The sequence below is a fragment of the Rattus rattus genome, chromosome 1, assembly GCF_011064425.1.
Source record: "Rattus rattus isolate New Zealand chromosome 1, Rrattus_CSIRO_v1, whole genome shotgun sequence".
Taxonomy (NCBI): Eukaryota; Metazoa; Chordata; class Mammalia; order Rodentia; family Muridae; genus Rattus; species Rattus rattus.
Window position 1 is genome coordinate 163,544,116 of NC_046154.1, and position 26,818 is coordinate 163,570,933.

Here is a 26,818-nt window from a genome sequence, read left to right on the forward strand (position 1 = left end):
TATATGTGTGTGTCTGTATGTGTGTGTTTGTGTATGTATGTGTACGTGTGTGTGTGTGTGTGTGTGTGAGTGTGTGTGTGTGTGGTGTGTGCGTGTGTGTGTGAATATCTGTGTATGTGTGTGAGTGTGTGTGTGCGTGTGAGTGTGTGTATGTGTGTGTGTGAGTGTGTGTTTGTCAGTGTGCGCATGTGCACGTGTGCTGCAGATGGTAGGCTGTCAAATGCCCTAGTCTGAGAGCCACAAGGCAAGATGGAGGAGAAGCTGTCTTGGGCCTCATGTAGATAGACACGGCTTCCTAGCTCTGCAGAGACTTGATGTGCCAGGGTGGGGGGATACCCAGGAGGGCCTCAGAGGAGAAAAGAAGGGGAGATAGGGGGAGGAACTGTGTGAGGGGAGGCCAGGAGGAGGGGGGAACAGCAATCAGGATGTAAAATGAGTGAAGAAGACCAGCTTCTATAAGACCAGCTATTGAATGATAGAGACTCCAGTTGGGTACCGTTGTGGCTTCCAAAGCGGACACAGCAGACTTATCTTCAATCAACAGGGTCGCTGTGGGCTTTGAGGGTAACTTGGCTTCTTTTTATGGTGAGGGTTTTAAAAATATCACCTCCCAAAAGGAGCTCCTGAGTTTCCTGGGGCATGAAGCAGTAGAGGAGGGAGGACAAGACCAAGCAGTGGCGTGGAGCTGCAGTCGCCAGCGGGCGTACATGCTCCCAGTGCGTGGACTCTGCCCACTCCCTATGTGTAGTCCTGGACGCTGCAGCTACGCTTGCACGAAGCAGGCACTCAGCGACCGCGTGAGGAAGGAAGGAGCGAGCGAGCGAATGAATGAGTGAGTGCCTAGACTGTGCTGAGTGTGACCCAGGCAGCAACTCTGTCACTCAGGGGAGTCACAGCGAGAAGCACAGACTCTGCTCCCAGGAGAGGGGGGCACCTGAGGAGCTGGCGTCTCTGTGACGCAGGCAAGAGTACGCTAATGAGTGCCCCAGGCGATGACTTAGAAGAATCAACTTCTCGGCTTGTCTTGGGATTAAACCAGGGCTCCTCTTGGTACCGAGATGGAAATCAAAACAGAGGGCTGTTTACCCTGCGTGCCTTCGAAGTGTGGATACATTCTCTTTAGTACCTCCCTTGGCAAATCTGTGCACCGCTGGCTGATGCAATGTAGCCTCCATACAGCCTCCCTCCTGCCCTTGTCCTCTGAGGCCCCAGACTCCCTTTGTGCTTGTTCTATGGGGGTCCTGAGAGCTCTCTTAGACACAAAACCCACCTGTGGCTTCTCAACCTTCAGAGTAGGCAAAGTAGGCTTAGCCTCCCCCAACCGTTGGTCCTGCCTACAGCTACTTCCTTCCCCACCCCCAAGAATTCACAGCAAGAGCCACATCTGAGAGACAGTGGTGCTCAGGAGCCCCAAAGTAGTCACACTTCCTGGGTTCTAATCCCCATATAAGTTACCCTGTGTCTCGTTTCCTCTTCTCCTGAGGTTCTCCAGAGTATGCAAAGTGCTTTGTACAGAACCTGCTTACTGCAGCATTTTGAAGAAATAAACTGACCTTTTGGATGGGTTTTGTGTAATGTGGCCTGGGGGTATAGACTTAATCTCTGCCTTGAAGGAGCTTGAGGGCTCCTGCAGGGTTAGAGAGAAGCCTGCTTGGGAAAGCACGCAGGAGAGTGTCTAAGGTTATCAGGATGGCGCTGGCTAACAGGGTGTGGGCAGTGTGTCAGAAAGAGAAAGCTCAGTGTGGCAGGCACTTGGTAATGGCCTGGAGGAAGGAAGGGGATGCTCTCAAGAGACTCACAAGGCTGTAAGATGTTGTCTGGATGATAAGCAGGAAAGAGCCCCAGCTCGGGGAGCAGTCTCCACAGACGGGGACGTTGGTGCACGCAGTGGATGTGGGCAGTTGCCATGATTCCAAAAGGGGCAGAGGGGGGTGGGTTGGCCAGGAAGGAGCCAACTATGGAGAAGGAAACTGAGGAAATGAACCCACCCGACGATAACCAGTGCCAGAGTCAGTGTTTTGTTTTTATTTCTTTCCAAAAGACCCTTCCAGCTGCAGATAGGGCAAGCATTAGAGACAGAGGTCATAAAGGCCCTGTTATTATTTAGGTTAGGCACAGAGACCTAAGGCAGGACAGCCAGGATGACGTAGAGAGTTTAGAATACGGAATTGAGTCTGGGTGTGGCGGCATACACTTTTAACCCCAGCGCTCAGGAGGCAGAGGGAGATGGATCTCTGTGTGTTTAAGGGTAGCCTGGTCTACATAGTAAGTTCCAGGGTAACTCAGACTATGTAGAGAGAGATCAGCCCTGCTTGGGACAACACATAGGCAGGTGTCCACAATAACTAACTAGGGTGCCCTACAGGGGTAACCTAGGTTCTTCCTCTATGTCCCTTATCTCAGGCTGACCATAGAGGGCCCAGTTTGCTAGGCAGTGATGATGGGGGAAAGTAATCAAGAGAGGGTCCACTTTAGGATGCTCCTGGCTAAGATTCTGTGTGGGCCAGACCCACACCCACTTGGAAAACCAAGAAACCAACTGTCATCAAGTAGAGATCCTGACGGAAGCCGTGAGGGAAAGGAATCCTGGGAAAGGAGACAGGGGCCCAATGTCAAGTAGCCACCTAGAAAGGACCAACAGAAGCCTGGCTTGTCGGATCCTGGCATCTGAGAGGTCAAAGACAGTGGAGAACTTAAGAGAACAGTCAAGCAGTTTGGATGCATGAGGGAAAGTGACATGTGATCACAAGCGCCCAAGGTAAGCCATTCACTCGAGGGCAGTGAGCCGGGCTGTCCTTGGGACCTACGGGTGCATACACTGTGGACTTAACTGTCGTTAGTTGGTTTGACTGGGTGCCAACCACTCTGAGCCAGCAAGACCTCCCCACATGCACCCACTCACCTGGGCAGAGCTCCTGTGGTAAGGGGAGTAGTGGAGCGGCCCAGAGATGGCTGTGTCATGAGGCAGGGCTGGATACTGGTTCTGCAGTGGGTGAGGATGCTGGTTGCCATAGCTCCCGTAGTTATAGCTTCCCGTGTACCTAAAATGCACCAAGCACAAAGAGTAGCGTGAGTCATAATGCCCAAGAACAGTCAGTTTGACACCTTAAAAAAGTCGCCTCAACTACTTTTTCTCCTCTGTGACCCACCCCACCCCACCAATTTTTCTTCTGTTTGATTCCCATCGTCTCTGCCCTGCTGGCCTTGCTGTGGGGAGTCTTGAACCCCAGTTTGATTTCCCGGACCCCCAGCACTCTTGGCAAGCCTTCACTCAGGTAACAGAAGCTGGCTCTGATTAAAACATTACTCCAATGGAAAGCTCTGCTCCCATCGTGCCAAAAGCTCATTGTACACCTTGAAATCGAACAGGGAGGGTTTTTTTGGTTTTGTTTTGGTTTTGTTTGTTTTGCTTTGGACTTTGTGTTTGTGTTTCTGCATTCCTTAGGCTTCCTCTGGGGAGTGGTGGCGGGAAAACCTGAGGGAGTTGCACGGTGAGGCAAAGCAGGTATCAGAGACTGCTCTGAGTCTGAGCCAGGCTCTGCCACTTCCTGGCAATCCGATCTGGAGTTACTCACGGCCCCCGTTTCTCACAGCTGCGAAGTGCTGCCCAGGGTTCTCCTGGAACCACTCATGTGCGGGCGATGGCACATACGCAGAGAGTTACACAGGTTCCCCGGGCTGCTACTGCCGTGACTGTTTATCATACCGTCTTCCTGGCAAAGACCTGGACCTGTGGCCACATGGTCTCTACGCTACCGTTCCCGTACATTCCGAAAACATCTGAAACCCAGTCCTAAGAGTGCATTATAATTGTGTAGAGGAATGCCTTTAGGAATAATGGCTGCCCCGTGGAGATCCCTGGGGATCTGAACTGTGGGCACAAACTGATCTACCGGCCTTCTGCTCATCCACCTGTGTGGGAGTTGTCTGAGAGGCCCCTGCGTCCCAGCTACTCTGGGGCTTCTCTAGCTAGGCCTCAGGCCTGTGCGTAGCCGTAGGTGAGACTCCCTGCACTGTGTGGCAGTGAATGTCCTCAGTGTCAAGAGTGTTTTCCAAGTCACTGCTCAATGAACACAGTGAAATTGGTGTCTCCTGAGAGGCAGAGCCTGGTGCCAAGGGCTGTTGAAGATCAGGTAACTCTGTTGAACGGATGCGTAGGCTGGTCTCCCATTGCCTCCCAGGTTTGCACACAACATGGGCGAAACAAATGATCCAGGTTACAGAGCACCCCTGGAAGCCTCAGGGACTCCCTGAACCCGGGAGCAGTCCCCTAGAGACCTCCATGCCACAGGCGGAGTAGACCACCTCTAAATGGACTCCAAAGAGACAAGGACATTCTGTGGAGCCGTAACAGGCTGCTGCTGGAAGGGCAAGTGAGGGATGAGTTTTGGCTTAGGAGTGTGACGTGCTCAGTTGGGGATCTATAGTTTGCCAGCTGTATGACCTTGAGGAACTACGGGCCATTCACCCTTTCTTCCATCCCTCTGCACTGTGTATTATGGGGAGTCTATGAGGTGACAGCACTGATCAAGGCAGGCAGACTAACCAGAAGACAGCCCCTGTCCTGTCCTCTGAGGAAACACTACTATCGGAATCCTTCTCAGTCACTTACCCATGCTCCTCTCTGTGGGAGTAGACTGGTATCCTGTGTGTGACAGAGGAAGAAGGCACGTGGGTGCTCCTCATACAGGGTAGTTGTTGGGAGTTCTCAGCCGGCGACCCAGCCGCTGTCGTCACTGTGTACGTTAGCGACCACGTATATGACTGCATTGCTCCTACAGAGACAGATTACATTGCATTGGTCGCTAACAGTTTGTGCATAGAACTCTACATGGCTGCCCATTGCTCGTAAGCTGAAAGTCAGAATTGTTACCAGGCATTCTCTGGTTCTGCTCAGCTTGCCAGAGTCTACCTGGCAGCTCCCAGTCTAGACGTAGAATCATTTTCTCCAGAGCATAACGATCTGTGGCACCCCAGAACCTTTGCCCCTGCTGTATCTGCCACCTAGAATCTTCACTCTTCCTAACTCCCGACCCATTCGGTCTTTATACATGAATCCAGAGAAGCTGCCTGTTAACCCAGCCTGGGTGAGCTCCTTCAGTGCATGGTGGGTCCTTCAGAACGTACTTCAATCTGCAGTTCCCCATTCTGGAAGGAATGTGATTTGATCCACCTATCCCCTCCCCCACACCAGAGTGCAAAACCATCCCATGAGGCCAGGTGCGTGCCAGTCTGCCCAGTACTGTCCAGATAGACACAGTTAAAACAAAAGCGAGAGGGGAAAGGGGACAGGGAAGATGGGAAGAGAGGAAGATGGAGAATGCCAAGCCTGGTACAGTGTGTCCCAGGAAAGCACTGCTTTTCATGCTCAAGTCAATGGTTGTTACAGAGTCGGCAGACTATTTTAAGCAACTTAAGTAGATCCCTGGGCTCTGTCTACCTAGCTCTCCACTGAAGACTGCTAGACAGCGACCTGGACTATGGCCTGTCCAAAGCACATTACTAATTCATTTATTGCCTTTTGTTTGGATACCTGAAAGTGCTAAGGCCTCTGTGTGTGTGTGTGTGTGTGTGTGTGTGTGTGTGTGTGTGTGTGTGTGTGTGTGTGTGAGAGACAGGACCTGACAAAGGCTCTCTAAGGGGCTAACAAAAAAGTAAACTGGTTGGACAACTTAATTTCTGATAAGTCTTAAAGCATTAAGATAACAGAAACCCACCTCTTTTACATAGTGTAGGGAACAGGACTCAGTGTCCATTTTTGGGTACACAGAGAGAGGGAGGGAGAACTGGTTGACAAGTGCTATTTTTTTTTAAGGACTTATTTATTTAATGTATATGGATACATTGTAGCTGTCTTCAGACACACCAGAAAAGGGCATCAGATCTCATTACAGATGGTTGTGAGCCACCGTGTGGTTGCTGGGAATTGAACTCAGGACCTCAGGAAGAGCAGTCAGTGCTCTTAACCACTGAGCCATCTCTCCAGCCCCAACAAATGCTATTTTTAAGATCAAATGAAAGAGGGGCTGAAGAAATGGCTCCGTGGTTCAGAGCGCTGGCTGTTTCTTCTAGAGGAACTGAGTTCAATTCCATGTACCCACACGGCAGCTCACAACCAGCCATAGCTTCAGTCCCAGTGCATCCAACTCCCTCTTCTGGCCTACATGGGTACCAGGCAAACATGTGGTACGTACACATACAGGCAAGGAAAATACCCACACGCATAAAGTGAAATAAAAGTAGATTTTAAAAATGAAATAAAACCAAATCCTGTGCTGTCAGCAAAAGCCCATTTCTGCCTTAAGACTCTAATAGAAAGACAAAGGAAAGGTTTGCATTTCTTCTTAGACTTCAGTCTGTCTTTCCCCCAAGACTTTACTTATAGCGCAGGGAGCAGCTGTATGGACGTGGTGGCTAAAGGGGCTGGACTATGGATTGGCTCCGTGTTGCTTGCATGGCACGGACCTTTATCAGGTCCATGAGGAAGGCAGGGAAGGAATCCTGTTTTTAACTGTATTGTTTTATTATTTTAAGTGTCTTGTGCTAGGAACATGTGCAAATCTGAGAATGCAAATTTGGATTGTAGATAATGCCCTTTTTAATAATGTGGCAACAATTCACTTCAATAACATAAGGAGTTATGTTCTGTTGGGCATCTATTACAGGCCAGGCAAGTGCTTTATAAACAATTAAAAAGAAAGAAAGAAAGAAAGAAAGAAAGAAAGAAAGAAAGAAAGAAAGAAAGGAAGGAAGGAAGGAAGGAAGGAAGGAAGATGTAGAAGCACAGAAGATTCAAGAATATGAACCCGGAAGAAGAAAACAGAGCAACCTGGAGACAAAGGTGCAATTAGGAATCAGCTGAAATGGCATTTCCTGAATGCCCATCTTCCTTAACATGGCCTTCACCCTGCCTCTGAGTTTCCCAGGATCTGCCGATGGGAGGAAGCCTGCAGCTAGGAAACGTCCTGACGGGGAGCATGTGCCCACTCTCCTCAGATGAGTAGTCTGGGGGTTTCCTTCAGACTTCATGAAGAAAGTGCTCTAACCTATCCCACGTCGTCAACACCCCCACCCCCCACACACATACACACACAGTGGACTTCATCTTGATTTTAACACCGCTCCTGTGTCAGCACTGGCTGAGGAAGAGGGGCTTCATAGGATGCTGAATGGCTTGCCCATGGTCTCAGGGCACTTGGGTGGCCAATGGCGCCCAGATCAACCTCATACTCTCTCTCTCTCTCTGCCTGGGTGTCTCTCTGCTCTGAGTCCTGAGGCTGGTGTTAGGAAGCCTCTCATAACTTACGAACCTTTGCTTCCTTCTCTGTAAAACACGGTGAGTCTCTCTTGCAAGACTGCTGTTAGGATTAATTAAGGTAATGTGTGACAAAAACCGACAGGCAGTGGGTTTCTCATGAGATTCGGGAACTACTCCTCTGAGTGCAGCTGTCCCAGCATGTTTTTGTGAGTATGGCATGTGTGCACATGTGGGGTTTTGGGGGTAGGGAGTGTGCATGTGTGTTGAGGCTGAGGCTCGCGGTCAACACCAGGTGTCTGCCCTCGGTGGTTCTTCTCTCTCTCTTTTGAGACAGGGTCTCTCTCTGAAGCTGGAACTTGTGAATTCGGTTACTCTGGCCTGTAAGTGAGCCACAGATCTACCACAGCCGCCTCCCTAGCTCTGGGGTCATAGATATATGCCACTCCAGCGGACCTTGCCAACACTTAATCATCCCCTACCCCTTCTTTCTGTTTTTATATAATAATGATAATAATAATAATAATAATAATAATAATAATAAAATAATAATAACACAACGATAATTACTATTATTGTTGGGGAACATGCCATTGCCTGCATGTGGAGGTCAGAGGATAACTTTTATTTTTTTCGGAGCTGGGGACCGAACCCAGGGCCTTGCGCTTGCTAGGCAAGCGCTCTACCACTGAGCTAAATCCCCAACCCCTAGAGGATAACTTAATGGAGTCGTTTTTTTCCTTCTGTCTCTAATGGGCTCCAGGGATTGAACTGAGATAGCCAGGCTTAAGCAGAAGCGACTTCTGTTTGCTGAGCATCTCCCCAGCCCTCCCGGAAGGTCCTTAAAGTGTATTTCTATGTCTCCCATTCCAAACAAGGAAAGAAGAAAGGCGAGCTTCTTGGGTCAATCGTCTCACCAGACACTGTGGTTTTCATTGTTATTTTCCAGCAGGGCCTTGCTGTGTAACCCAGGGTGCTTCCCAACCCCCAATCCCACTGCCCCAGCCTCCGTACTGCTCGGATGGCACGTATATTATAGTCTGGGTCTTAAGCTTGATCCCTGGAACGTTTGAGAGACAGGGCCCAGTGAAGGCTTTTAGGTCTCAGAGCCCATGAAGGGGACTGTGGGAGTCTGGCCTTCTCTTCACTCTCTTCCAGGAGATGAGTAGTTTTGCTTCATCGTGGGCTTCAGCCACCATGGGCTGCTCCAAGGCCAGAGCGGGAGGACATACGTGAGACCTTCAAAGCTGAGCCAGAGGGAACTCGGTCTTTGTAAACGTTGTCTCTCTCCGTTACTCGATACAGTAATGAAAAACTAGCTCACTACAGATGGGATGGGATGCTTGGCTGGAGACTATGAGGTAGCCAATTACAGCAAACTTCTGAAGAGTAAGTTTCTGTGAGTCGCTGGTGCCCTTCCTTCTGCATTTCACCTCTGTTGTGTTCTTCCCACCCAAACAGTGGCTTCATGGCCGCCTGTCAGGAATCACTTCTTAATTACACAAAGATCAAGAGAAAACGTCCTGAATAATCACATCTCAGGCTACTGATTAGACGTGGTTCCCTCCTTCTTTATACGTAAAACTTTCCTTAGAGGGGCCGAGAAGACGCTGCATTGGTCCAGTGCTTCCTGTGCACATATGAGGGCCTGGATTCAGTTTAGAATGGATGTAAAAAGCCGGAGTGGCTGCATGTGGACGTGTTTGTTCCCAACGCTGCAGAAGTAACGACCAGAGGAAGCAGCCAGCTCCAGGGTCAGAGAAAGACCTTTCTTAGGAATCAAGGTAAAGAGCAAGAGGAAGATGCTCGACACATCCCTCTGGCCACATGCGCGTGAATGCACAAATGCACCTGAACAGGCACAATCATGTACCACACACAGGGCAGGCAGGCCACACATACACACACACGCACACACACATGCACGCAGGCACACGCAAGTACACAAAAATTTCAGGAGATTATAACACTCTTACAATTTAAAATTTTCCCCTTTATATCAACATGGATTATTTCTGGGTGGGAAGGTTGGCGATTTTAAATGTTGTGTTTTGTTCTGTGTTTTTCTATAATGAATGCAAAGCGCTTCTGTCAGAATACATAAAGCGCAAATTTACTACCAGAACTGTAATAGGAGGGGGTGGGATTTGAGAGAATAATGAGCCAGTCACAACAAGCAAGTACTTAACCCTTCGAGCCCTGGGACCTCAGGGGAGTGGCCAAGGTCTGTGGCTATTTAAAGAGACAATCAAGAAAGGCAGAGGTCCCTCCCTCCCCCCCCCTCCCCTTCCCTCCCCTCCCTCTTCCCTCCCTCCCCTCCCCTTCCTTCCCCCCCCCCTAAAGCAGTAGGAAGACTTCAGGGGATATCCATCACCTGAGGGGATGCCACAGAAGTATGACTTTTGTTTGAACCCCCGGAGCCCAGCAACTGTTCTTTCGTGGCTGTGGCCCCAACATTGGGCCTGCCAAGTAGTAGGTGTTCAGTAAATTTTGATTCCTTTGAATTTGTTGTTGAAGGAGCCAAGGCTGCTCGGAATAGCCATTATCAAACAAAAAGCTAGTAGAGCTCCTGGGAAAATGGGCCCCTGCGGTCCAGGGAACAAAACCTCTAAATGGCCATGTGCCAGCAATCTAATGCATCCACTCAGGCAGCCTTAAGCAGATTAACACCTACTGGCTTGGGTGAGAAGCAGTTTCTGCCTGGGGAGCGGAGAGAACATCCCCAGTATCCCAGCTCCTGGGTGGGGGACCTCCAGTGAGAAGCGCTGCTGCAATGGCTGTGCTTTAAGGGACACCAATAAAGCAAAGCTGACGTGGCCCAAGTGCTCCTGATGTGTTGGGTAAACAACGGCGCCTCCCTATTCGCCGAGTCCTATATTTTGTCTGTTCCTCCAGCGTCGCGATGTTCACTCGACCCCAGTGTGGTCTGAGGACTGCGCGGTGACAGAGCTCCTGGTCGTTCAGGACTCTATAAAGGTCACGGGGCACTTGCTAGCTGCTTTACGGTGTTGAGACTGCAATAAGGGACTATTTTCTCCCCATACCCAAAAGAACATTCTTCATCAAGGTGGTTTTCCTTTCGGCTGGGGTTTGTGAGCACAGGACAGAAAGTACACTTGGAAAAGAAAGGCAGTCAACAGAAACGAGTGCATCCATGTTTCTTTGCTCACACTGAGTCCTTTAAACCTTCACAACAGGGTTGGGGGCCTCCCTTTTCTGTGTTGTTTTTGTTTGCTGAGAGACAGGCTCCCCTATCCTGGAATGGTCTTGATCACGTGGACTTCCTTTCTCCAGCCTCAGCCTCAAATTCAATCCCAAGTACTGGGACCTGTACTGCTACAGCCGGACTTGTCAAACATCTGTGTCAGATGAGGGAACTGAGTCCCAGGAAGTGAAGGGCTTGGTCAGGTGAGGTGCACAGTTGGATACAGAGTGCAGGCCCTGGCTCCAGAGCGTTTCCTTGGCAACTGTACTTCCCCCTTGCAGATCCGGGAGACAGTTAAAACGCAGACCCTGCACCCCTAGGTCAGCAGCGGGACCTTTGCTGTAGTAAGCATCTCCCGTGCCAGGCTGTGGGTCCATCGAATTAGCACCAAGGAGCAGAGCTCTGTGACACGTTGCTTCCTGTCATACATCCCGCCTAAAATGAAAATCTTGCCCCCAGTCTTGGCGATCGAGTCCACGTGCTAAGCAAGCACCCTACCACAGAGTGACACCCCACCCCGGAAACAGTGAGAGTCTACTGGCCACTTGTATACCTGCTCCTTTGCATTGTGGATGGATTCGATGAGCCTTTTCTCCCCACCTGAAAATCTCAGCTAAGCCTTTGCTTGCAGATTCTCAGGCCTAAGCTCTGGCGAGCGGGCGAGCGTGTGGAGGATCTGGAATGCACTGCCTCAGACGCTAGCCACCCCCCACCTGCAGCTGTTCAGACTTCAATTATGGAACCTGAACGCAGTGATCACTTCAGCTCCTTACCTGAACTGGCCGCATAGGCTGCTAGTGCTTACTGTTCCCGACCGCTTGAATTTTTAGTTTCAAACTTGTATAAACTATGTGTGAATGTTTTGTCATGTATAGGACTGGAGCCCTGACAGAATGTCAGGTGGAGCAGCTGGGAACCAAACCCGAATCCTCTGGAAGAGCATCCAGCGTTTTTTAACCCCGGAGTAATTTCTCCAGCCCTGACAGACAAGTTTTGGGGTTTGTTTGGCTTTGTTTGTTTTTCAATTACCTTAATTGAAAACCATTCTATTTGGAGAATGATGTTTTCTGAGATACGTAACAAAACCTTTCTTATAACCTTTGAGGCTGAGACGGAAAGATTATGTATGTGGATCTGCCTGTCCTTCTATCAATATGCATCCATGGCCACCTCAGTCCTTGGGCGAGCTGTGTTTTAAGGAGCATCCCACTGCCAAAGGAAGCCATGTCTGTTTAAGTTACTGTATTAGCTTCCTCTCTTGGCGCCTCTCCCTCACTTTCACACTGCAGCTGGTCCTTATTTCACCAAGCTCTTTCTGCCTAGGGCCGTGCATTAGCTGTCCTTCTTCCCCCTCCCCATCTTCTATATGGTTGGCTCGTTGTGATTGGCCAGTTCTGTGACCAATGTCACCTCCTTAGAATTCACTGTCCACCAAGCTGGGCAGGTCTCCAGGTTATACTTTTTCCATACCACGCTGTTCTTTTCACTCATACCTCTTACGGTCATTTGGAGTTACATATTTACCTGGTAGACTATTTCTACGTTAACTCTTAGCCACTGGAAGCTAAGTACCACTGAGGCCAATGGCCATATGTGTTTTGTCGTTTTCCCATTTCTGTACCTCCAAGGCTGGGCAGAGACTAAACACAGAATCTGTGCTTAGCACAGGAACAATTGAATAACCAACGGAGGGGGGAAAGTCAGTGCGTGATGGATGGATGGAGTGAAGTCAAAGCATGCCTGAAACAACCTTTTTCTTTTTCCTGACCTGATTCATTTCTCCTAATTCTGTTCCTTTAAAGAGGAGGAAGGAGCTGTGACGGAGGGGGAGGAAGTCACTGTAAATGAGTCACCAGTGCCCACCATTGGGAGCTGCTTGGCTTAGCCAGCCTCAGTGTGACTGAGCTTTTGTTGTTGGGAGAGTCCGAGGGGTCAGTTATCTTTGTGCCGGCCTCAGCTGCTGCAGAGAAAGTGCAGCTGGGCGGCCAGATGTTCTACATCTGGGTCATTTGGGAGGGATGCCCCTGTTTCACGAGGCAACCTAACTTCCCAAGATTCAATTTGCCGGTTTTGTGTTGCAGGGAACCTGGGTGAGAAGCTGAAAACACTCGTTTAATAGTTAACTTTTATTGTCAGTGCCAAAGGAGGGAACACTTAAAATGACATCATAAATGTGGCTTTTAGAGCCCCGAGGTGGCCCGCCCAGACAGAGTCTGAGCTTAGCATTTTGTTTTAAGTGACATTAAAGAGTTGCAGCCTGATGTCATGTTAAATAGACTGATCAATTTGACGCCACCTGCCGTGCCCGCAAGGCAGAAAAGAGCCCCCTTCCCCTAACGTTAACGTTTCTGAACTTTGCCTGACCACGAGGGAGGAGGCAGGCCTCAGAGTTCCAGGTGGGCAGATGACAAACGGGCTGGGTTTTCCCCGGTGGAAATCTGTTGCTGTGCAGTCCTGTAACTGGTCTCGTACCATGTGCTGCCCAATGGCTTAAGTAAACCACTCTGCTCTGGCCTGGACCAGCCTCAGCTTTCCTTACCGCTTCCATCCCCTGCCCCCTTGTTTAAAACTGGAGTGTAAAAATATGTGTCTGCACAGACGTGGGCCTAGACATGGACATGACTGAGTAGAGAGGTTACAACTCACAGTGCTGGGAGGCTTTCCTAAGCCTTCTATCAAAGGATGCCACAGGCTATATGCCATGGACTAATACTTCCTGCTCGCTGAACAGACTTGAGAACTGTTTTCTTTTTTCATAGCAGAAAAATGAGGAAGTGTTCATCCAATGGGAGATGGCAGCGTGAGGAAAAGGCCCAGGCATCTGGCTGTCCTTGACTCTTAGGTTAAACCTGATGATACTCAGAATATGTCTGAGATCCACCAAAGTAACTAGGTCACCCGTAATCTCACTTGAGGTTGGCGGTGGGGGGAGGAAACTTTATTAGCCCAAAGTTTGCTTGCTTCATTTCCAGTGCTATTAATTTTTTCCTTGATATCTGTTTTGGGTTTGTTGTTAGTGTTGTTGAGACAAAGCCTTCTGTAGCCCAGGCTAGCCTCAAGCTTACTAGGTAGCACAGGATGGCCTTGAACTTCTGATTCTGCCTCCCATCTCTTGAGTTCTGTCATTACAGAGGTGTGCCAACATTCAAAGTTTATGCTAGAAACTGAACCCAAGACTTCATGAACGCTAACCAGTTAAGCTACATTTTCAGCCCCTACTTGGGGTTTCTTAAAAAGCACTTTTTTTGGTTTGAGTCTGGCTGTGTAGCTCAGTGGGAAAGGCACTTGCCACTAACCTTGACAGCCTGCAGATAAGCCCTGAGACACATGGTAGAGCAGAGAATCAGCTACTACACGTTTGCCTTTGACCCCACAAGTGCGCGCGCACACACACACACAAACACACACACACACACACTCAAACATGCACAAGCACATACACAAATAAGTGTAATTATTTGTTCTCAAGTTTTTGGGAAGTGGATGGGAAAACAGTAGTTTAATAAAACGAATTGGGCATTAAAGTCATATAGTGTGTTATCTTTTGAGGAGAGCATGACCGTTATGTTTTATTAGATTTACAAAATTAGTTTTCGAACTTATAGTATTATGCAATAGAAGTGTGCACAAGGCCTCAACTTTAAGAATCCTGCAACACTGCATTCACAGCATGTACCTAGCACCATGCAGCTTCTTAGGAAATTGTGCACACTTCTTCCCAGACCATGGCCCATTGCTCATCCAGATCCAGTCTGTGGATCCAGACTCCATCCATGAAGTATTTCAAGAGTGGCACTAGAGAAAAATAGTATACATACTTTTATGTAAGGTGACGTTTTTAGTGCCCTCTGGAGATACCTGAGAACAAAGCTGGAATGTGCCAGAATCTTCAAAGCCTACAGTCGTCTGAGGGGAACCTGTTTCGAATTTGGATTTCTAAGAAGCTCCTTTTATGACCTGCCGTGCGTTGCACAGGAACCTCTCAATGCTTTTATGATATTCCTATGGCCTTGGCGAGCATCACACCTGCCCCAAACGCTACAAAGAAAGCCAGGCAGACTCACTGGCAGGACAAATCTCATGCTCCTGCACATGCCTCATGTCTCATTCACATTGTCCCACTCTGCAAATACCCCCTGCTTTATGTGTCCTTCTAGGAGGGAGCTTTCCACTCCAGTCACACTGTTCGGTCTATAAACGTCAGGATGGCCACGACTCGTGGGTTGCCTTGGTGATGCTGGTCATATCAGAAGCACGAGTCAGGGAAATGGCTCTTGGTAGCTCCTGTTACCCCACTGATTCCTTTGTGAAGCAGAAGACCCAGGGGATAGTGATCTAATACTTCCCATCTAGGAAGAATCCTTGGGTGCTAGAGAAGCGTGCTCACAGCGCTCATGCGGACTTCCTAGTGAGTGTCAGGACTGCCTGCCTGAAGGTGTGTTGAGCTGGACTCCCAGAGTCTCCAAGCAGTGTGTCCGCAGGTACGTCCCATGGGCTCGTCTGCTCAGTTATGTGAAGGTGTTGCTATTACCGTGCTGGGGGACCCACTAGAATCTGGTGGAACCCAGTACTGGAAGAATGGGCATTTCCAAATGGCTGTGTTTAAAATGCTCTCCTTGTGACGGAGTTCCCCACCAATGCTGTGCACGTGCGTGAAGTGGGTTTATGCTATAGTAACTCCCCATGTACTATTAAAGCACCACGGCAGTCCTAACTAACAAAGGGGTGACGAAAAAGAAAGACTTGACACTTGAGTAATAGATAGGATACCACGGCGCCTTGCCTAACCCTCCACTCCCCTCTGCAAGGTCTCCTAATACCTCCGTGCATGGACTCTCCTTCTCTGAGAGCCTTGTAGCATTAGTTTATACCATGATTATGCCGACTCCTATAATGACTGCCTACCTCTCTCTTCCCCACGTGGCTTTTGGTAGCGAGGACTTGGCAGAGTAATATTCATATCAAGCACAGCACTCGGCATAGCATTTCACCCTTCGAAAGCATCTCTGTATACATGCCTTCACAACTCCCCTTCTCTCACACAAAACGTACGCAATAGCATTCCGTACGGAAGGTTTTCAAGCATGTTAAAACTACTGCATCAGAAACGGAATCTAAGACCAGCATGGTTCTCATACATTTCTCTATCGCTTCGCACGAATTGTGTTATCGGAGAAGCTCTTAGCTCATTCTTTTAACTAATTCTCTTTCAGTTGTATTTTGTTTTCTGGTCAACCCATGTGTTTCCCTTTCAATAGCTACCTATTTCTTCTTGACTATCTCTGATCTCATGTATGAATATATATCCCTTTTTCTACTGTGCTATGCTGCTCCTCTGGTAGGACGTGTTTCCAGCAATGGTATGGTGGTTTTATTTTTATTATGATAAAACACCTTAACCTAAAATCTACCTGTTAGATGATAAGTCTGGTATCAAGCCAGGTCTCCTCTGGTGGCTATCTGTTTTCTTTGGGGACAGTGAGATCTTTTTGATTTTATTCAATGAGTTTAGCAATGAGTTCCACCCCCACCCCAGCCCCCATTTAATCACCTAAGGATTCAAGGAGAGAAAGTTGTTCCCTAAGTCTTATCTCTGTAAAACCACCAAGCTATTAGTTTGCACTCTCTCCCCCCTCCTTTCTCTCTCTCCCCCTCTTTCTCTCTTCTCTCTTCCCCTCTCTTTACCTCTCTTCCCCTCTTCCCTCCACTGTCTTCCCCTCTTCCCTCTCCCTTTCCCTACTCTTCCTCCCCATTCTCCTACCTTCTTCCTCCCCTTCTCCCCCTCTCTTTCCTCTTCCTCTTCTTTCTTTCTTTTCCCTCTCCACTCTACCTCCTTCTTCTCCCTTCTCCCTTCCTCCCTCTTCTCTTTCTTCTCCCTCCCTCCCTCTTCTCCTTCTCTTCCCTTTCTCCTTCTCTCCCTCTCCCTCCCCATCCTCTCTCCTTTCTCCCCCTCTCCCCCTCCCTTTGTATCCCTCCCTTTGTCCCTCTCCTCCCTTTTCCCCTCCATCTCTCTCTCCCCACCTGAGGTTGCCTTTATTTTAACAGCACAGCACTTTCCTTTTCCCCTTTCTCATCTTGTCCTCCTTTCGTTTATTTTTTATTTCATTTCATTCCTCCTTTCGTTTATTTTTTATTTTTGAGATACTGGCTCACTCTGGAGCCCCGCCCAGCCTGGTATAGCTTCACACACTCAGCAGTCCTCCTTCCGTACAGCTCCTACAGCCGTGAGTCACGATGCACAGCGAGACCCTGTCTCAGACAAGACTTTCTGAATTTATCAGCTCTTTCTCTTGGCACAGTTCTCATGCTTAATATATCTTTATCAATTTCACTGATTGTTTTATCAGAGAACATCAGCTCGTTCTTTAACTAATTCTCCTTCAGTTGTATTTTGCTTTCTGTTCAACCTATATGTTGAAATTTCTCTTTCAAGAGCATCTATTTCTTCTTGAAGATCTCCGACTCTCACGAATGAATGTATAACTCTCCCTTTTCTACTGCGCTACGCCGTTCCTCGTTCGTGGGCTGTGCTTTCAGCAATGGTATGGTGATTTTTTTATCATGATAAAACACCTTAATCTAAAACCTCCCAATTAGACCGCTCTTGGCTTAGTACATTGGGTTATCCATCTCCCATCACCATCCATCTCCAGCGTTTTGATCTTCCAAACTGAAACTCCCTTACTCTGTCCTTATGTCCCCTGCCTCTAACCGCTATTTCACTCTCTGATCTTGACTGCTCTGGGGTCCCTGTACAGGAGGAGTCAGACACCTGTGCTTTAATGTCTAGCTCATTTCACTTAGCACAATACCTTCAAGATTCAGTCACGGTATGTTATGCTACAACGAAAAATATTGTCTGGTATACTGTGTTTATATCCATTCACCCATCGATGGGCAAAGGACACCCAATGGGTCCTTTCCACTATGGACAATGATATACAAGTACCTCTTTGGGGTTCCTTCCCTTGTTTTAGGTATGGGTGTTTACTGAGACTTTTGGTGATTCTTGGGTATGGTTAGCATGTGAGAACACAGTGTGTACCTTGGGCTGTGGGTCTCCCATCAGAGCAACCTTCTAGTAGCGTCAGCCTACAGGTCCTGCTCAGTGTGGTCCGAGCTTGGCCCAAGATCAACTCTGTTCTCACTGCCACCTCAATGTGTCCTATTGTGGCTTGGCATGGCCTCGCCACCACCTCTCCAGAGACATTGCTCAGGTTTGGGTCCATGCTCCTTGTTTTCAGGGTGCCTGGACACTAGCTTACATGACATCCTGATAGTTTCAGTGACTTACCTTGGGGGATAGTGATGTACCACGTGTTTAATCTGCCAACTGAATCGACAACATTTGGAAGGTGTAGTCATAAATAACCTGAGGCCCATAAGCCTTTCAAAAATCCAGGAAGATTCCTGAATCCTGGTACTCCTTTTGGTGATTTGAGGAAGACCCATTTTCCAGAAATTTCTTGCTTTTAACACGTACCCCCCTCCCAGCACTTTGGAGAACTCCCTTACCTGTTGTGCTAAGGCCAGTGTACTCAGGGGATGGGTTGCTGACGGGAGAGGAGGGAGGTGGCACCTCCACGGATGTGGCAGATTTTGCTGGAGAAAATGATGGGCCTGGTGAAGGGGTTGGTGGGGTAGCCTCTGTCAAGATAATCTCTTCCTGGGCTTCTGCTGCAATCAGAGAAAAGGTACATTCTTAGATCCCAAGGTCAAGGTCACTTGCCTTTGAAGAACCAGAAAGAAAGGAAGGAAGGAAGGAAGGAAGGAAGGAAGGAAGGAAGGAAGGAAGGAACCTGCTTTCTGATCTATGCCCTATGGGTCAGTCCTTGCTTAAAGTCCTTCAATGGTTTCCATACACCCAAGAGCTCACTCTAATGAAGAGATACTGTTGATTTCTCAGCATCTGACCCACTCAGCTAAATTCTTGGCTCCGTGGACTTAAGGCAACAGAGGTAAGTTCCATCGGTCAGATTGCTAAGTTCTGATACTCCTGTAAAGTTCTGCTCACCAGTGCTTCCTTCTCCCTTCATGGCTCGCATGAGCTCATTGGCCCGCTCCTGACAATGCAGAGACTCTAGCAAGTAGAGCACGTAGTCGTCGAACATCAAGTGAATTAGGTGGAAAGACCCTGGTGCGGAAAGAGCAGACGGAAAAGTCAGTCACACCACTTTGTGTGGCGCCTCCCCCTGGCCAACAGCACGCTACTGTGTCCTCCAAGCAGTGCTCAGGAACCCATTCCTCTCCCTCATCATCTCTCCACCTTTGCCACACTCCCAGATAAGCCCGTTAGTCATTAGTTCCTCTCCATTCATCCGCCATCATGAAAAGAAAAAACAGTGCACACTGAGCACTTGCAAATGCGCTCAAGCCGTCAGGCTCCTAGCAGCCTCCATTCTAGCCTTTGCACTCCTCACTCTGCCCAGCTCAGCACAATGGCATTCCTTTCCACTCCTTCTGGAGCACATCCTATAAATACATCCATGGCCGCAATGTGCCCTTTAGTTCCTGGGTGTGTAGCAATATACCCGGCATGATCCCAGAAGCAGAACTGAAATAGTAAATTTACAATCACAGACTCATGACCCTGAGTGTTTTGGAGATGCAGGAGTTTTTTAGAAAAGGTGCCAGAGGGGGAAAGAGTTGGGAGTTTCCAAGGAGACCTCTTCCTTTGGAAGTAGTTAATTCCTCAAGGAGGAAAGTGAGCCTTCAGTGTAGGCTCAGCGTTCTCCGAGGTACAGCTGGCCGGTACAAACGTCACTGTGATTTGCTTCAGCCTACCCTGCCTGGCCCTCCTAAGACAGAGTCAGATGCACTCTGAGTGCGTGCTCTGTGGCAACAGCACGTCAGCCCATGGAGGTCACAGTGTGTAACCTACACCTCAGCCATAGGAGGTAAACAGGACTCTGCTAGACTCAGAGGGGGAGTCACAGAAACGTGCAAAGCCACACAGTTAAGTGGCAGAGCCAGCCGTGAACCCGTTCACTCAGAACAGGAGCTGTTGTTTAATTAGGATGCAATGTAATCTTCTCTAAAAGGAGGTCAGTGAAGCTTCCAGTGCACATGTGATAAGTATACACTAGGTGCTTAATAAACGATAACTGTTATCTCAAGAACTATACAGTGAGTGTGATTCATTCATTCACAGTTAAAAAAAAGTCAAAAGGTAATGTCAAATACTTGAAGCATTCATAATGAAGGAATTATTTTATTTGCTAAGATCTGGTCTAAGTCAACATGAATGGAATGAAACATCTGTGAACTAATGACTTAGAACAGAAACCCCTGGATGATGAGAGAATGGGGAGGGGGGTTATCTAGCAGTGTTTGTCCAGGAAGTCCTCTAGAAACCATCAACACACATCCGATAGGTCTCCAATTTTCCACTGTTCTTCAATCAGGAGCTTTGTAGAGCTATTGCCCCTGTGGCTCTCTGAGTACTAGGGATGCTTGAAAACTTGACTTTACAAGGACTGCAGTGTCCTTTAAAATCCCTCATTAAGGTCGTTGGGCAATGAGCAGTTCAGTGCCAGGGTGTAATGGCCACAGGGAAGAGTAAATATAGAAGAAAAACTTGGGGGTTACAGAGAGAGAGGGAGGAAGAGAGGAGGAGGAGGAAGAGGAGGAGGAGAAGGAAGAGGAGGAGGAGGAGGAGAAGGAGGAGGAGGGAAAGAAGATGTTGTAGTTCCATAACAGAGATTAAGAAATCCCTCCTGTCCTCTGGTGTTGGCCAGCAGCGTCAGGAACACAGCAGAGACTCAGCACTCATACATTACAGGAATGAAGGAGTGGTCAAGCACAGACTACTACCCATATATAAGCGATTCCACCTTCCAACAGCACTGAGAGGTTTTATTTTTTTTTTCCTGCTAGTATGTGGGAAGGGTTGGCAGGGGTGGGGGGAGATGAAGGCCCAGGGAGTATAAACCACTTGCTCAGGTCCAGAGCTAGTGATCACCAAAGGCCAATATGATAAAAAGTGTCGGAGACAAAAAGAGACTGCTTCTATACGGTAACCTACTCAGGAGCATTTGATAGACTCTAGAATTTTCTTAAGTCTGGCGTGACTTTCCTAGCTTCTAGAAAATGAGAGCATTCTGACAAGAACATCAGTATACTTACCACATAGCTTTATGATGTGCGTAACATTTTTCTATCTTTAAATTGGATGGGTTTTTTTAATTTTAGTTCCCTCTTCCCTTCTTTTCTATAATATCCCTGACTGTATCTGTCCTTTGAATAATCACTAATCTTGAATCTGTTGTTGGTCGTGTGTGTTTTATACCGCTACTGTACACGCACGTCTGTAGAGAGCACACCGATAATTTTCTAGTGTGACGGAAATGATACGGATACTCCACACGACCGTCCACAGCCTGCTCTGGACATTTTCTATTTGTAGCGCCTTGATGCTGAATGCTGATGCTGCAGCTGGATGGTCACTCCCTACCCCAGTTCATTCTCCTGCCATCGAAAGCTAGGTTGCTGACAAATTTTCATCCTTGAAAATTGGCTACAGTGACTATTTTTGTCTGTCTCCTAGTATCGAGGTCTAAAAAGTCCAACCAACAAATTCCAAGAATACCTGCTCATCCAGTCTTAAGAGAGTGCCCGATTGACCACCAGAGTGGTTTACACTTTTACCAGGACTGTGGAAGGTGTGGGGCAGAAAGGGTGTGAACTTTGCAGTAACCTAATTAACCACAACGACGTGTTTTTTATCATGTGCTTATTGTTCATTAGAATTTCCTCTTCTGTAAAGTGCTGTTTACATTTGTTTCTTATTTTTCATAATTATGGAGTATTTGCTCTAAAAATAATTATTTAAAGACCAAAGAGATACCTCAGTGGGCAAGGGCCCTTGCACCAAGCTTGACAGCTTGAGTTCTTTCCTTGGGACCTCCTGGTAGAAGGAGGGAACCGACTCCCACAGGTTGTCCTGACTTCCAAATATCCCTGTGTCCCCAATAAATAGATGGGTAAATGGACGGACGGATGGACGATGGATGGATGGATGGATGATGGATGGATGGATGGATGGATGGATGGATGAACGGACAGACGGATGGATGATGGATGGATGAATGGACGGATGGATGGATGGACGGATGGACAAATGGATAGATGGAGGATAAATGGATGGATAGATGATAGATAGATGATGGATGATGGAGGATGGATGGATGGATGGATGGATGGATGATAGATGGAAAGATAAGACAGACATATAGATACCTTAGTTAGAGAATGAGTCAATATATTCTGGATTTTAACTTTGATATACCTGTTGTAAAAACACCCTCCTCCTTTCCAGGTCCTTTTTAGAAGCACTCTCACTTTGTTTATGGGACTTCTTAAGCACACATTTAAAACCCCAACGTGTCATTCCTAGTGTGGCTACAGTTTCAGGAACTGAGCCTTAAACACGGTGAGAAAATGAAGTCACAAGAGACAAATGGAGAAATGGAGGGGGTTAACAGGTGATCACAGAGTAGGGGTGCTTAGCCTTGGAGAGCAGACTGGCGGAGGGACGGTAGCTGCCATTTATGAACTATCCTGTGGTCATCCAAGAGTACAGAGTGGCTCTGACATCATTCGCTCCATCTGGTTTGCAAGATTAGAGGCACAATTTATTACTCCAGGGCAGTTTAAAACATAAATATCCGTGTCTCTTCTCCAAAATTTTCATGTGGCTGATTTATAGTATCTAACATATAGCCAGTGGAGACAGCCTGGCCTCGCCTCTCACACTGTCTGGTTTCACATTCCTTCAGGGTCCGTGGTCACACACACACACACACACACACACACATTCAAATGTCAACCTTGGCAGTATTTTCCTTCATGCTTTGTCCTTCATGTGTGTATTTGTGTTTTTATTTTTAATAAACAATTTCCTATTCCAAGATCATAAAATGATCATTTCCTATTTTTTAAAAAGAAGTTTAAGATCTATTTTTGTCATCGTTACTATTTTTCATGTAGATGCTTCCTTTTTGGAATTTCATCTTAGTCGCCCTAACATTCTTACCACAGACAATCCTCTGGTCTGAGCCCCTCTCCTGTCTCCTCAGGAGTCCCTCATACCCTTATCTTGAAGATGCAGCAGTGTGGCTCTGAAGATGCTGCCCCTCCTGCCAGGCCAGCCCTGCTGTCTCTGGGCTGTTGCTTCAAGTCGAATGCCACTCTGTTCACTCTGTCAGCTGAACCTGTCCCTGTGCCTGCTTGCCCTGACCTTCACAGCATTTTCATTTTCTTAACCCTTTAGTTTCCTTAGGAATTCAAATTCTTTTCTTTAAAGACCCCCTCCCCACCCCAATCGCTTTCTTTGAGACAGGGTCTCATCATGTGGCTCTGGCTGACTTTGAACTCACTGTGCATCACAAGCTGGACTGCAGTGGTCCCTGGCCTCAGCCCTCTGAGTGCTGACACAACAGGGATGCATGAGCCACCCGTCCTGGCCATAAAGCTTTGCAGATCTTAACACTTGTACTTCAGAATTATTTCAAGGTACTTCTTAGACTCACTTGTTACTAGGAATAATGCTATTTTTAAAAAATAGTTCAATGTTGTGCTGAGAATATCAATTACTTTATAAAAACAAATGTAACTTAATTCCCAAGACTCTTTGGTTAAAGAAACTTTATTACGTTTAGTGTTTGTGTGTGTGTGTGTGTGTGTGTGTGTGTGTGTGTGTGTGTGTGTGTGTGTGTGTGTGTGTGTGTGTGTGTGTGTGTGGCGGTCAGAGGACCACTTGGTGGGTCCTGAGGACTGACCTCAGGCGGTCAGATTGGCAGTCTTTTTACCCCACTGAACCACCTTGCCAGCCCTGGGCTCTCTTCTCTTTGCCAATCATAGTGTCTCTAAATAGATGATTGTGTGGTTTTCTTCTTATCCATATATTTCCTTTTCTTACTGATTTGCTAGACCTCTAGTACAGATTTATTAGAGTGTGAGAAGTTATTCCTGGCTTTTTATGTCTTAAGTGGGAAAGCTTACGATACATCACCATTTAGTGAACTGTTCGTGGTAGAGATTTTAAAACACCTTTTAATGTCCTCTTTGATTTCTACTTTACGACGTTTCTCCAAAGTCATACATGGAAAGTGACTGCAAAGAAATTTTTTTCTTTCTCTATAAACTCTTGAGATGGCCTTATAACATTTCTTTTTAACCCATGGATATGGGATGATCCTTAGTCATGAGTAGGCTTTGAACCATTCTTGAGATTTTGTCAGATCTCTATCAACCATGACATCTGTCTGTCAGTCTATGTATCTATTTTACTCTGTGTGTGTGTGTGTGTGTGTGTGTGTGTGTGTGTGTGTGTGTGTGTGTGTGTGTGTGTGTGTGTGTAGTGGGTGTGAAGGCACACACGTACCACTGTGTATAGTGGAGTCAGAGGAGAACTTCTGGAAGTCAGTTCTGTCCAGTCTGTAGGTCCAAAGGATCCAGCTCAGATCATCAGATCAGGCAGCAAGCACCTTACCCACTCAAGGAGACATTACCCCCACCATTACCCGCGGTTTTGAAAAGAGAAGGCTGGGCACAGTGGCACACACTTTCGATCCCAGCACTCACAGGGCAGAGGCAGGTGGATCTCTGTGAGGTCGATGCCAGCCTGGTCTAAATGGTGAATTTCAGCCATCCAGGGCTACACAGAGAGAGACTGTCCCAGACAAAATGGCCTGGATTAAATAGGTCGTCTGGGGTTCTCTCTGCAGTAAACAATGTAGCTGAGTGACAGCAGTCTTTTCTCCTGCTCTCGCCAGGTTTGAAATTGAGATTAGCTGGTAATTGTTGCTTTCCAGTTTTAATTTTTATTCTTTTAGATGGGAGATCTTCGTAAATTAAGAGTTATACTTTTGCCTGCTGTGTTCACAGGAACAGAGGCTTCCTCGTTTCGTCTGGTGGTTGTCTCCACTGTCTCGCTCTGTGTTGAACCTCATCACCTGTGTTCTGTGTCTCACCTCCTCAGTTCCTACCATATCTCAAACGGTCATCGTACTGCATTCCCCTGTAAGTTATGACTATGTCGTCATAGTGACAGTCTCTTAATTTATCCTGTACATACACCCTACATGTCTGCTATAAAAGCATATATGTATAGATGCACATTTCTGACAAAATCTGAAGTAATTAGTAGTTCTAGCAGAGCCAAAGACCTGTACACACTTCAGTTGCTCCTCCAGCAGTCATGTCTCGTTACTCCACGGTCTACATTTCCCCCTAGGACTTGTCTGTGTCTTTGTAAAGAACACATATAAAGATTAGTGTAGGGCCATTGATATGTCTCGGTGGGTAAGGTGCTTGCTGCCAACCCTAAGATGAGTTCAATTCACAGAACTCAAATTGTGGAAAGAGAGAACTGACTCCCAAAGGTTGTCCTCTAATCTGCACAATTGTACTGTGGCATGGCTTCCCACACCCTTGCCCACCCATCCACCCCGACACATACACACATACACACATACACACATACACACATACATACATACATATACACATACATAATACATACATACACACATACATACATGCATACACACACATACATAATACACACATACACACATACATACATATATACATACACATACATACATACACACATATATACATACACACATACATACATGCATACATACATACACACATACATAATACATACACACATACACACATACATACATACACACATACATAATACATACATACATACATGCATACATAGATAACAAATGTAGAAAGGATTAGCTAATTAAACTTGTTTGCATAAGTGTTTCTCTCATGTGACACAGGCCCCCAGTTCATGAACACCCTTTGCGTTAAAGATTGGGGAGAGAAGGCCTGGAGCTCTTGGGCCAACAGATCGTGAAGGAACTTGCTGTGTATGTGAGACCTTCCCCCTTGGATGGTCACATAGACCCGAGTCACCCTAAGTGCTGATCACTAGAGCCTGTCCAGATGGTGAGATGGCTGTTACAGGCCTCTCTGCTTTGGGACAGTTTGTCATGTAGCAGTAGCTGTCAGAAAACCCCTGTTTCTGGGCTGCCAGCATGTCTGTGGCTTTATTTTTCTTCTTGCTAAAGAGCATCCTTTTGCAGCCTTTGCTCTTTGAGGTGTATTTGTGATGCCAAATTCTCCTGGTCTTTACATGACTGAGTACGCCCTTCTGTGGCCCTCACTCTTACTAAGTTGGCGGTATTTGCTCTCAGCTCTCTAAGATGCTGCTCCGCTGTCCCTGGCATCTAGTAGCATTTGCAGCAGTCCAACGAGCATTCTTTTCTCTCATCTTCATTTACAAAAGACCCTTAATTCAAAAGTTTGAAACCATTGTGGATAAAATGAAGCTGTCTGGCTCTCTTGTGCCATTCATGTGACACTGGTGACAGTGGTCAGAATGAGTGTCGGCTTTATGTTGAGGTCGACGGATCTGGTTTTGAACCAGCTCTGCCACGCTGCCTCCTTGAGCTTGGGCAAAGAGATCCAACGAGCTCCCTTCCCACCCCTGGGGAGGGAACCTATGTCTGTCTGCCTTGAACTAAGACATAAATGATCTTATATATTTGCTAAATGTTTGTTAGAATAATTATTGTTGACTACTGTTTGCCTTATTATATACCTAACTCTAGGGAAGTCTTTATTAAATTTCACCCCAGCTTCCTCATCTGACATACTGGAGACAGTAATAGAAAAAAATGTTAATATAATGTCTAAAATCTATTAGGCTCTCCATAAATATTATTTTGTAGTTCCCATCGGTATTGAGCTGACAAAGGCCGGTGGTCAGGGTAGTTTATTGGAAAGAGCACACTTGAGCTGAGAAGGATGCCTTCTCCCTGGAAAAACTGACTGTCTTATGCAAGTGCTCCTTCTCTCTGGGCCTTTACCAGGGAAGGAAATCCATGCTCTCAGAGCTTGGAGAGCAACACTAGCGACATGGGGTCCTAACGTTTAGCAGGCTCTGGGTAAGGGGGAGCCACCCCGAGTGTAGAGAAGGAGTTTGGAAGTTCCCATCACAGTGACTAGGTCCTCAAGCCTCCCTGACAGATGCACGTGGGGCTTCCCAGCCCCAGCCCAGGAGGGTGAGCTTCGAAGCTGGACAATAAACAAGCCTGTAGAAAAGTGTCGTGTGGAAGGACACACAGCCCTGCCCCAACAGCTATCTTTTCAGATAGTTTTGCTCTGGAGAACATCAGAAATTATTGTTACTTTCCAGACAGCCAAAATGGTAAAATAAATGGGCATTTGGTGAAAATCTACAACGAAAGGGAGACCCGGGCGTCCCCTGAACTGAAATTAAATCAGTTGACCGAGGAGGAATGGTTTTTGAGACAGAAGCCTTCATTTGG

The 26,818-nt window shown here is 47.3% G+C and overlaps 1 protein-coding gene across 2 annotated transcripts in view; it reads right to left on the reverse strand.

Annotated features, from left to right (window-relative positions):
- Rfx4 (regulatory factor X4) overlaps positions 1 to 26,818 on the reverse strand; it is a 156,859-nt gene that overhangs the window by 7,181 nt on the left and 122,860 nt on the right. For both annotated transcript variants that reach the window (XM_032910419.1, XM_032910429.1), the window contains 4 exons: positions 18,475 to 18,594; positions 17,976 to 18,137; positions 4,613 to 4,775; positions 2,903 to 3,041 (listed from right to left, as the gene is read on the reverse strand). In XM_032910419.1, the coding sequence (XP_032766310.1) occupies positions 2,903 to 3,041; positions 4,613 to 4,775; positions 17,976 to 18,137; positions 18,475 to 18,594 (584 nt within the window). The remainder of the gene's footprint in view (positions 1 to 2,902; positions 3,042 to 4,612; positions 4,776 to 17,975; positions 18,138 to 18,474; positions 18,595 to 26,818) is intronic.